Below are 12,135 nucleotides of genomic sequence, written 5' to 3' on the forward strand. Positions count from 1 at the left end.
GGAGGACCACTGTCGTCCTAAGTCTGTAATGTCAGATGGTTGAAGATGAACTAAACTTCCCCGTTCCTGATTCTCTCCTCCCGCCGTTGTATTTCTTCTCTCCACCGTACTCTTCCGGCTGATCCTTTCCTGGGTTTTTTCCTGGCCTCGAGTCATTACATTTACCGCCTTGGAAGGACATGTAACTCGGAGTTTCCTAACGAGAGGAATGGGCCTGTCCGTGTCATAAACAGACGGCCACTCAAATTCTGAATTATAGCCCTGGGAGGACTGGTAAGTCGGAATTTCCTAATGAGGGAAATGAGCTTATCCGTGCCATAAACGGACAGCCAACTAAAATTTCGAAAAAAGATAAATATGATGTTGTTATGACAGTTGAGGAGAGACAATTCGTGATAAATACTTTAATAGACTATTAATTGACCGTTTAATGAACAGTAAGGAGATAGAGGTATATTCGTGTGATGTGGAGAGGACAATTAGTCGCCTATAAGCACTAATAAATAGTGGAAATTAAAAAGTTTGAATTTGATGTAATCGGTGGTTATAATATTTAATATATACAAACGTTTAATTGTGAATTGCTTGATAAATTGAGCTTTTCGATGCTACAAGAACAGTCGATGTATAAATTGGCGTGTCAGCTAAATGAAATCATACATGTAAGCCTATGGCTGAATTATTATAGGGGTATTTTAAATGAATATTTTATTGTCTTGTAGTAGCCTTTTTTTTATTAACATGGAGGAAATCCGCACGGGCAAAGCGGCGGATGGAGGATGGGGTAAAGCGGCGTGGTAATGCCGGACTCCAACCGACTAAAACCTTCACGATGATCGTCCCGGCTGCGATCGAGAGGGGCCCGGGAACCGGTGTGAGCGATACACCGCCCCCCCGCGCTTAATACGTCCCCTAATGGAGCGCTGTGCGGCCATGTAACACCGCGCCTCGTCGCCGGAGCCGCCGTGCCCGACAGTCCGGTTCCCCTACCGGGATTCTTTGCGGCCCCGGGGCGATGAGCTACCAGCGCCTAAGTTTGCATCCCACCGGGGGGTTCGGCGAACCTAGTGCGCCTCGCCGAAGCGCGCCCACAGCCTCTGCAGCGCCCTCGCAAGTCAATCATCTCAAGGTGAGAGTACCGCACCCTCATCCTCCCCGCGGCCACTTTTCGAAGCATAACTTGCTCACAGAAGGAGGTCACGGCCATCCTTCTTCTCTCGCTTGCCAACAACGCCTCGAGGATCGTCGGCGGCGAGAGGTCCCATCCGATTTCCACGATGATGTCGCGGCGCCGGCCGCCCAGGCCGGGCTACTGCTGGAATACTTTCCAGCGTGTGCTGCGCCGAATCCACGATCGCATTGCAGTGGTGGCAACGCGCGGTCGCCTCTTTCCCGATTTGGTACAGATACTCGCCGAAGCAACAGTGTCCGGTGAGCACCTTCGTCACCCTGTAGGTCAGGGGAGACCCGCTGTCGTCCAACCAAGCGTCCCAGTTTGGAAGGACGGTCCCAAGGACCCTTATCCCCGGCCCACCCCATCTCGTGTCGAGGCTGGCGCGCCATCTGTCAAGCAAAGCCCGCCGAGCCCGAACGCTGACGTCGGCGCCCATCGGGTCTATCCCGCCCGACAGACCCCGAGTGTGAGGATAAATCTCGCGACACCTCAGGGCCTGCAATTCGAACAGGGGAAACTCGGCGAGCACCGCCGCTGCTGCCGCCGAAATGGTACGCAAGCCCCTCACTACCCTGATGGCCACCGTCCTGTGCAGCCTCCTGACCGCTAGGAGACTGTGACGGTTGGTCATCAGATCCTCCGCCCAGATCGGAGCTCCGTAGAGGAGCCTCGATCGCACCATGCCGGCGTACAGCCGGCGCACTCCGACGTCGGGCCCGCCCAGCCAAGGTAGCAAACATCCTGAGGCGTTCGCCGTCGCCTCAACAGACGGTGCCAGGCGCTCGAAGTGAGCGCCGACGGTCCAGTGGCTGTCGAGGGTCAGACCCAGATACTTTATTCTTGTTCCAACCCCGATCTCAGCCCCCTCCAACCTCAGACAATAACCAGCTAGAGGCCTCCCGTGATCGGCCTTGCGGCAAAACCACATTGCCTCGGACTTCTCAGGGGACACCCTCTGTCCCAATCCCTTGATCTCGGCGATCACGCAGGCCACCGCTAGCGAGGCGGACGGTTCTACCCCATGCCGTGCCCTAGACCAGCACCAACATGTCATCAGCGTAGCACGCCAGTGCCGAGTTCGGAAGCATCGGCGTCCGAAGCACCGCGTCATACGCGATGTTCTACAGCAACTGACGCGTTACTCTCGGGGCCAAGACCCCGGAGACGTCCTTCCACAGGAGGGCTGGGACTCCATCGGGACCCCGAGCTTTCCGCGCCTACGACCACCCCGGCAAGTTCTTCCTCGGTGACGCTTGATTCCGGGCTCCAACTTCTCGCGGTGACACGTGGTTCTTCTTCCGGCGGTTGAGGCTCCTGCTCCTCCTCTTAGGTAAAGTTGCCATCTCCCTCGTTCGCTGCTCCCGGGACCAGTGGTTTCGTCTAACCGCCGCCTACGACGGGATCTGGTGTACCGGCGCCGAGCGTGGATGGACGCCTCGCGTAGACAAGCGATCCCCTCGGATCACCAGTACACAGCGCCGACGCGGCGCGGGGCTCCAGACCGCGGCATACACGAATCGCAGATCGCGTGCATGTCGCGCCTCAGCCGAGTCGCGCCCGCTTCCGCGTCCTCGTCGGTCGGGGATTCGTTCTACCAAGTGACGGCTATAGCAGTCACCGCCCATCGCGGGAATCTTCTTCTCCTTCCCGGTGGGCTGCTGGAACCGCGCGCACCTAACGAACGGTCGCCCATCGCTGCGCCAACCGCCACATCCATCAAGATATAAAGGTGGTCCGAGAGGGTCTCCGCCGGGGAGACCTCCCAACCGCAAACACGGCGAGATGCGGCAGGGTTTGCCCATGTGAGGTCCACTATGGACACGCCCCGCCGTGCCAAGCACGTGTTAGACGACCCCCGGTTCATAAGCCGGAGGTCGAGTGCGAACGCCCAGTCCTGCACGTCGCGCCCCCTTCCGTTGGTCCTGCGGGATCCCCACGCCGTTGAGTGGGCGTTGATGTACCCGAGGACCAGTGTCGGGCAGGCGCCCAAACGCCTCGCGCAGCCGCAAGTCCGTCCAGGAAGGAGGCTTATTCGGTCCGGCTGATGTTGGGCGACACGTAGACCGCCACCACGGCCAGGTCGCCCCATTTCTCGACTATGAAGCCCCGTTCCGCTCGATCGCCGAGCAGGAGGGGTTTCCCGCGATCCCGGTCCAGAATATGGCGACCGAGCCTATCAGATCCCCAGCTCCTCGTGACGCGCCGGGAATGCTGTACGGCTGGGCCACTGCTGCCAGACCAATCCGCCGCTCCGTCAACCTCTGGAACATTAAGTCCTGAACCCGGCGGGAGCGGTTAAGATTGCACTGCAGGAGCAGTTGTCCACCTCCTCTTCTTCCGCTCACGTCGGGGAAGGCTCCGTCTTCATAGGCTCCTCCGGGCCGTTCCCCTCGCAGTCGTTTAGTCCGACTTCTCTGTCCTCTCTTCTCGCCTTCGTGGGGTCAGTTCACGGCAGCATCGTTTCCTTCCTCGTCACCACGTCCCCACCGTCGCGTGGAGCGGTCCTTGTTTCCTGTGCGGCCCTCTTCTTACGGGCAGGCAGTTTGCATGCCGGTGACCCAATACGGTGTTACGCGGGCAGTCCCAGGTCCGCGCATACCGGACACATGGGTACTCGCGCCGAATAGTCCCTGGCGCGATGTCCTTCCGCCCCGCACCCGTAGCAACGCTCCGGCCGGTCCGCCATCGATGTGCAGTCCCGGCGCACGTGACCCGACTCCATGAACCTGAAGCATTGGAGTCGGCGCGCAGGTAGAGGGGAAACTCTCGCCGCTGACCAACCTATGTTAATCCTACCTCCTGGTAGGGCGTCTCCTCCTCTGCTGATTTTCCTGCCCGTTATCTGCGGGCAGCGTAGCCATACCAATCAGAGGTCCCGAGGAGCGGAGCGTATGACTGCCACGTTGACCTCGTCAGCGTGGCAGCCCCCGGCCTCAGCAACAGCGGCTGCCACCTCCTCCGATGTGATCTAGTCCTCCAGTCCGATCACTCTTAGCTCGGCCGTCCTTCGCGGCACGGTTACCCTGGCGGGCAAATCCTTCAGCGTGGCCGCCATCCGCTCGGCCAGTCGCGAAGCTTTGCACCCAGCGTCCTGGCCTGAGATTTCGAACAGCAGCGCCCCCGTGTTTGTCCTCCTCGGTCTTAACTCCGTGAAGTCGAGTTCGGAGAACTTGACTTCCCTCTTCACCACCGATATCGCATCCCTGTACGTGAAGCCCCAGCCGTCCCTCACGGTGAGCGATACCGCTCCGGATCCATCGCCCCTGCCCGCTCCTCGCTTGGATTCCCTTCCCGTGCGGGGGCGTACCGGAGGTCGAGCGGCGCCGAAAAGTCCCTGCCCTTGTTCCGCCACTGTTGGTCGCCGTCCTGGGCGCCGAGGCCCCTGTTCGCAACGTCGACAATGGAAAAGACGACGATACCTGTTACGACCGTTCGCGAAGAGACGCGTTCGCTGGGAAAACGCGTCAGCGAGAAGCGTAAATTCTCGCTACGATTATGTTAATCGACGCCGCGAAATAGTCGTTCCCCTGTTTGTGTTAAGATAACAGAGGTGGTTCAATGAATGTAACACTGTATTAACAGGTTAACATAAAATAATATATTTTACAATAATATGATGGATATATTACATAAAGTTGACTCGACTTTACGATATCTCTAGATGAATTCGTTAGACTATTTGATTTTGCTCGTCAGATTTCTCGTTGTGTCACGTTTGACTCGTCAGAAGTTTGATCGTCTTTCGATGATTTCTTTGTCTCATTTGGAAGACGACCCCCACTATGCTCGGGTCACGCCACCGCTCGCGCCTATGATCACGTATGCCTCTTCTTGTGTGAAAAACGTAACGGTCAAAAATCGACGTTTCTAGAGCTCGCTACTTGGCGACAACTATGCTCTCGTCGATACATTGTATATGATCCGGCGGGCAGATAAGACGGTCTGCCTGCGACGTTGTAGGACCGCGAGCGACGGTTAGAAAATACAGCCTGTGGTAAGCCTCGTGGCGTAACAATACCCGTCCCTTGGTTCTTGCGTCGGTCGGCGCATGGACCGTTGGAAGAGGTTGCGCCGTGGGCTTCCTGTTCTTTCGCCTCGCTCTCCCTCTTCCTCCGCCTATGACGGTAATAAACCCTGCCTCGTCGGCCGACGACTCCACGGTCGACCGCGAGGTGTCTCTCGCCGGCCGCAATCGTGCTTGTACGGTTCTTACGGCTACGCTACTGTAACGTCGATTCACATCAGAGACCGGGCCACACTCTGCGGACAGGATGGCACTCAGATATCTGCACATCCTTGGCGCGTACCCTCAATAGTCTTAAGTACCCACCAGGGGTCTTGGAATTTTCATAGTTAATGTCCTTCGGACCAAGCGAGTATTTCTTGTCTTAGATATCCTTTACGTTTATTGTCTACCACGTGTTAGCATAGAAAGTTGGTTTTCTTCACATCTTTTATGTTCCGTTAGCAACTTTCTCGCGAGGGCGGCTGAAACCCTTCCTGGTCCACCAACCGCCTTATTATCCAATCGGAGATGGTGTCTACTGCCCTCACTTCCTTAACCAAAATTGTCATCAACAAATCCGATAGTCCCGTGTCCTTAGACACACCCACCCCTAGCTTTCCTCAGACACAGTATCGTCAGTAAAACTTCACTTATTCTGTATCCTTAGAATAGTCAACATATCTTTATCGGTCTCGCCCCTTATAACAGTCGCGTACTTAACGTGTCATTGTAACTAAGTCTTACATAACGTGGTTGCAGTGAATTGTGATTTATGTTAATTCAGTGTGTATTACATTGTGATTGCTGAATGCATAATAAAGTTTAATTAAAACAAAATTAATAGTTGTGTTACGACTCAGCTATTTTATTTCATCAACCAACCCTGAAGTTTACATGACACCAGCGTCCGTAGCCGGGAGGATCGCCCCCCCCCCCCCTGGCATTATTTATTCACTCTTCCAACTTGCGGAGGAACAGGATCTTGAGATCCTCTAGTGGATCTCGAGGTCCTGGACCTCTATCCGTTTTCTTTGTTTGTTTATTATTACTCCCCGACCCGTCGGGACAGCGGAAACGGCGCGACGCTGACCAAGTGTGTGGAGGAGGTGGGGAGGGGGACCCATAATCGTTCCCGTTGGGGCCCCGGGAGCATTTTCTTTCGTCCCCCTCGTAGAGGTGATCCTCACCTCTCGTCCTTCACCGTCGATGTTATCATTTTTGGCTGCTCTCCGTGCATTCCTTGGTCAACCGTCTCTTGGAGACATCGTCTCTCTCTCCTGAAAGCGCACCCTCCTTCGCAGGTATGCGACCTCCTCCTCTTTCTGATCCTGGGTCGGTTCCACGTCCTTCACGGTAGCTTGCTTATCGACCGGTCCGATTCTCATTTCGTCACTCCGCGTGTCGTTGCCGCCGTCGGCACCGTCGCGAATGGTAAAGGTGGCGGCGGCCACGGTGGCAGCCTCGGTGTCGGTGTCGTTGTCGCTATCCTTCCCGCGCTTCGCGCCCCTCTTCTTCCTTTTATCGTGAGCCAGCAGCAAGAGAACCAGAACACGATCTTCTGCGGCTTCAGCGGAGGCACGCGAATTGTTTGACTAGTCGCAACCGTTGTGTTTTCGCTCAACATTGTTAGCGCACTCAGACTCACAATACTAAATTTCTCTAACTCAAATCAAGTCGGGGTCACCAATGTGGAAAATTGGTCGATGATAGGTTGTGCGAAATAACGAGAGCGAAATATTGCTGTCGCAGTCCGTCAAATATATCTTGAATAAATAAATAAATAAATTATTTACAGCCGAATACGTGAGTCGTTGGTACAAAATACAAGACGCGGAATAAATACTCATTAATGTTCGTCGCGTAATTCGATAAATAATCGGAGATACTCTGTAGATAATATTCGATACTCTATATGTACTGTTCGATACTGTTCGATACATTTCAATACTCTTCGATACTATTCCACACTAAAACGCACGCGATCGCGTCCGTTTATTTATACTGGCCGGGGGAGAACCGGAAAATTCGAATTCGTCTACGTTTGATCTACGGTTGCACGAAGCGGCGACATTGTTTTGCATGGAGTTTATTTGTTCTTACATTACTTGTAAGGCAAAACAACAACGTGATTTGAATTGTCCTCTGACTCATGTGCCGCTACAGTGATTACGGGAGAGAGTGTAGGACGAGTGAAGAATGGTGAATAAGAATGGGAAACGGATTAGCCGAATGACTGGCAGTCGGTATAATAGGCCTGGCGAACTGTAAGTGCGTCGCATTTTCATGTAAAAAACAATGCACGTAGCATAAGGGTAAATGGGGAAACGACTTTATAAATGATTTTTTGTCTATTACACGCCTGTCAAATTTCTTTATGAGCAGAACTATTACAAGTGCTATTGTAGCAGAATACAAAAAAATGATGCGTGCTTATGTGGGTGTCACGTTTAACTGCAGTTACAAAAATCTGAACTTTAGAAACAGAACGTTGTTGTGGAAGTAATGATAAGTAAAGTGCGGGTGTTCGTGTAAATTCATATTTTTATAAATTGAAAAAATTAAATCTGAGTAGACGATTGTTTTATTATAAATGTTATAAGGAGTACTAGTATATTTCATACTTCGTTCGGTCTAATACTTCATATATGAAACCTATAGTGGTCATTGTTATCTATATTTATTCAATTAATATTTATTATTAATATTTATAATGAAACAATTTATCTTTATATCTATGTAGGAAGCATGAAAGTTTCAGCAACTATATGATACGTGGCATTAGCATTATGCTAGGCATTATTTTACATTAGTCTTTGATTCCCGCTCTCTCGCTTTCTCGATGAAGAAGTAGAGGGCACAATAATAGAATCATCCACCCAGGGATTATATTTAAGAGTCAGTAGATATAAAGGACAAACTGTTAGTACAGGATTTTTACCAGCTGGTCACATGTCACCTTGTGAGGAAATTGCAGCTCTACTAGCATCAAAATATGTTCCTGATCATACACTTTCAGCTCTTGTATTTGCTACAGTACCTAATTTAATTTTAATTAGGAATTTTGCAACTCAAGGAAGGTACAGGAATTTTGAAAAACTGAGAATAGGAGACTGTATGCCTTGTACGATCAAAGATATGGGGTCAGATGGTATAAGACTTATTTTACCAGTTGCAGAATGTACGCCATTTGGATGTGTCCCATAGTAACGTTAGTAATTTTAATCTACTGCACACAAACTAAATTTTATTGACAAAAATATTTTCTATTAACAGGAAAGAACAACAATTAGGACTAACATTGTCGCTAAAGAAAATATACGACGATCCATCTAATCCTAAAAGTAGAATAGTGGCAGCATTGGATCCATTGATCCTGTATTTTAATAAATTAGTAGAACTTTCAAGAAATTCATATTACAAAAACAGACCATTTGCATCTGTCAAATTAGGGCAAAGAGTTACTGGAAAGATTGAAAAAATTACGCCTGATTGGTTGGTTGTTCAATTGCAGAATAACTTGCTAGGTATAGTGTCTAAGAATCATTACTCCGAGAATAAAAAAATAGGGGACAAAATTTCTGGGACGATTATAACCACGTTATCGTCAATAATGCATAAAATAAGTGCCAAACAAAATAAGTAAATACAATTTCCTGGCGGTAAATTGCTATGTGGTAGAATCTTAATGGTGACAAATTGATTTATCTTGATATTCCTTCAAGGTATTGGCAACGGAACTTTAGCTGCGATAACTGTACGTCGTCACATAAATAGTTTACTGCTAGATCTAACACCTTATATTATTCATTCTAAAATTAAATGTTACTCTTCATTAAATTCCCAAAAATCCGATATTATGCCTCTCAGCGTCATAAAATCTGCATTTGAAAAGAAGTGTTATGTGAGAGAGAAATCGGATGATAATAATAACTTAAAAAGAAAGAAACAAAATCAGGAGTATGTGGCACTCGCCAAAGAAATAAAAATTGAAAAGATACGGGAAGACGAAACATGAAAAACAAAGGGAAACGAAACAGAGAAAAACCAGAGAAAGATTTAGAAAAGGAATATTCAAAGAGAATGTGTGTTGAACAAACAGAAGAAGAAAAGACTAAACTGGAAGACCAAACCTTCCGAAAAAGATTTGGAATATGCTGACTCAATTCTCTTTCAGGATAAAGAGTCATCTTGCGATAGTAACGATGAAGTAGAAGAAAAACCAAATCTGAGAAATAAGAAATTAACGTCGAGAACAAAAAAGACAGGAGAAACATGAAATACGTCAAAGAGAAGAAGCGCTCGCCAACAACCAGTTACCAAATTCTGTACATCAGTTCCACAGATTAGTTTTAGCTAGTCTAGACAGTTCAATAGTATGGTTACAGTATATGGCATATCATTTACAAACAACAGAAATCGAGAAAGCAAGAGCAAGAGAAGCGGTGAAAACGATTAATTTCAGGGAACAGAAGGAAAAATTAAACGTTTGGAAGGCTTGGTTGAATTTAGAGTCTAAATTCGGAATTCCTAAAGCACTGAATGATGTTTTTCAAGAGGCACTGAAAGTATACAGTCACATGTTGACTGTACATGTCGAGGCTAGCAGGCAGATGGAACTAGAGAAAACAATTAATACCATGATTGGAAAATTTAACCATATTCCCGAGATGTGGTTTAATTGTGGAGAAGGGTTAATAAAAATGGGCTTGGGGGACAAATCGAGGCATATTATGCAGAGAGCATTCCAATCTTTGCCAGCATCTGAACGTATGTACACTACAGAAATAAAGAGAGAGCAGTAACTCTGTTTGAGTAAATTCTAAGTTCTTATCCGAAACGGGTGGATATATGGTCTTGTTATGTTGATTCTCTAATTAAATCTAATGATACTGATATAGGAAGGTAAAAATATTTTTTCAACTATATTTTGTCTTTTTAATTTCATAGAGAATTTACCTTCTAATAATTTGCATTTACAGGAAAGTTCTAGAGAGAGCAGTTGTTCAGGCATTACTGCCTAGAAAGGTGAAGATCCTCTTTAAAAAGTTCATCAATTTTGAAGAGCAGCATGGTACTGAGGAAGACGTGACTCGTGTTCAACAAATGGCTGTAGAATATCTAGAGAAGCAGTGTACAAAATGATTAAAAATAATAAAACGTTTTGACACATATTTCATTACATCATGTGAGCAAAACCTTCGTTACTTCGCGCAAGATGATCTGTGCGACGTCCTTTATTGTCAGACCGTCAAGACCCAAGCACCATTAAACAGATCCTCAATAAACCTAAGGCCCCACCATAAAACTTTAACTTTCCAACGTCATTATTTTAACACATGTTTTAAGTTAATCATTTTGTCCTGAGGGACTTTTTAACCCTAGAAAGGTTTTCGGTTTATGGAGGGTTATTGGAAAGGTGCTTAGGTTTATTAGGCGCTCTTAAAAATTACGGAGACTGCGGGTAGTGACCTAACGGAAAAAGTGGATATTTATCTAACGGAAAATCCGGTTTTTTCCCGTAAACAATGACCCCCTAGCAAGGTTGGTAGGAGGTTTCCTTCTCCTTTCACCACTCAGTAACATGATTACAACCAATAGGCATCACATATCGTTACTTTCACCTTACTAACGAAAGTGTGAGCAACGAATCCGCTTTCTTCGTTCAAGAAAACATACCCACACCGAGCTTTCCTCCGTAATTGCATGAGAGCGGAACATCAGTCTCCTCTATTGCTTCGTCAACTACAACAAGAAACTCAACTGTAAGGGTCTTGCTCGATTACCAAAGAATATTGTGCATGTGTATCGCATCTTCATACGCTAAATCGTCGTCTACGACATATATCATACGCAACGGCGTAGGTTGTAAGTACAACGGTATCAATTTGTTGAAAATATATAGTTTATAACCCTGTTAATCGCAGCGCTATACCACCTCAACCACCCTTATTATCTCAACGGAAATCAGGAGATCGATCTATTCGCGGCGTCGATTATTATAACCGTAACGGAAATTTACGACTCCCGCTGACGTTTTTCCTTGTGATTGCGTCTCCCCGTGATTGGTCGAAAATACAACCTTAATTACACAATACCTAAAACAGTCCAGTTATGTAAAGTTTTTTACCACATATGCAAAATACTATTAATATTGATACATATAAAAATGAAAAAGGTAATAATAACTTGACATATTTACAATTTCTGTGATCTCAAGTGCTTCCTTTTTATTGATTATTCTGTAATGACAAAACCAGGAATATGTCTAATCAAAAATCTTTTAGTACGTTTGGGACGCAACTGCTCCATTGTGCAGCAGTAGTTTTAGCTAACCGATCGTTACAACCACGTCGGCGCTATTGACTTCTTCAGAGGTCTCGGCGACATTTGAATTGTGCCTGAAATTATACAAGTTGGTTTTTTGGTACCCAGGTAGATACCCTTGTCCAAGAAGTCTTCGTTTTTGTAATTCCCGTTCGTGGTTATTACGTTTTGCGTCTATCTTAAGCATATTTTTTGAGATAATTCATGATGCATCCTGAAGACATTAAATAATGTAGATTTATATCGTTTCGACTCGAGATATCTACCCGATTCATTTATGTGATGCTCTGTATGAAGTGTACCATTGATCAATTTGAAGAAAGACACATTTTGAATTTTTGGACGAACTACAAATTTTTAATAGTTAGTAGCCAAAATTGAGAAGCTAAATCAAAAACCGCGCGGCCACCGTCTACTTCCTCCTAAATGTAGTCATAGACTATGGTTGTGGCGAGCTACGGAACAGAGACCGTTGGAATGTTTACTGTCGCGTGCCGCAAAAACTATTTCTTTTTAAGGAGAGCTATACTATTACCTCATACCTTTGTCAGGCAAAGCGTCCATCCCTTGACCGCGGCTACGTTCGGCGACTGGTTGTCGCCTCGAGTCCAAGCTCATTATCACAAATCTC

At 47.4% G+C, this 12,135-nt stretch overlaps 1 protein-coding gene and 1 pseudogene across 1 annotated transcript; one reads left to right on the forward strand and one right to left on the reverse strand.

Annotated features, from left to right (window-relative positions):
- Positions 1–1,184: 1,184 nt before the first annotated feature.
- On the reverse strand, positions 1,185–2,228 carry LOC126876083 (uncharacterized). The gene has a single exon (XM_050638991.1). The coding sequence runs from the start codon at positions 2,226–2,228 to the stop codon at positions 1,185–1,187; it is 1,044 nt and encodes a 347-aa protein (XP_050494948.1).
- Positions 2,229–7,682: 5,454 nt separating this feature from the next.
- LOC126876084 (protein RRP5 homolog) lies at positions 7,683–10,322 on the forward strand (annotated as a pseudogene).
- Positions 10,323–12,135: the final 1,813 nt, after the last annotated feature.

Source organism: Bombus huntii, unplaced genomic scaffold (genome assembly GCF_024542735.1).
Source record: "Bombus huntii isolate Logan2020A unplaced genomic scaffold, iyBomHunt1.1 ctg00000064.1, whole genome shotgun sequence".
Taxonomy (NCBI): Eukaryota; Metazoa; Arthropoda; class Insecta; order Hymenoptera; family Apidae; genus Bombus; species Bombus huntii.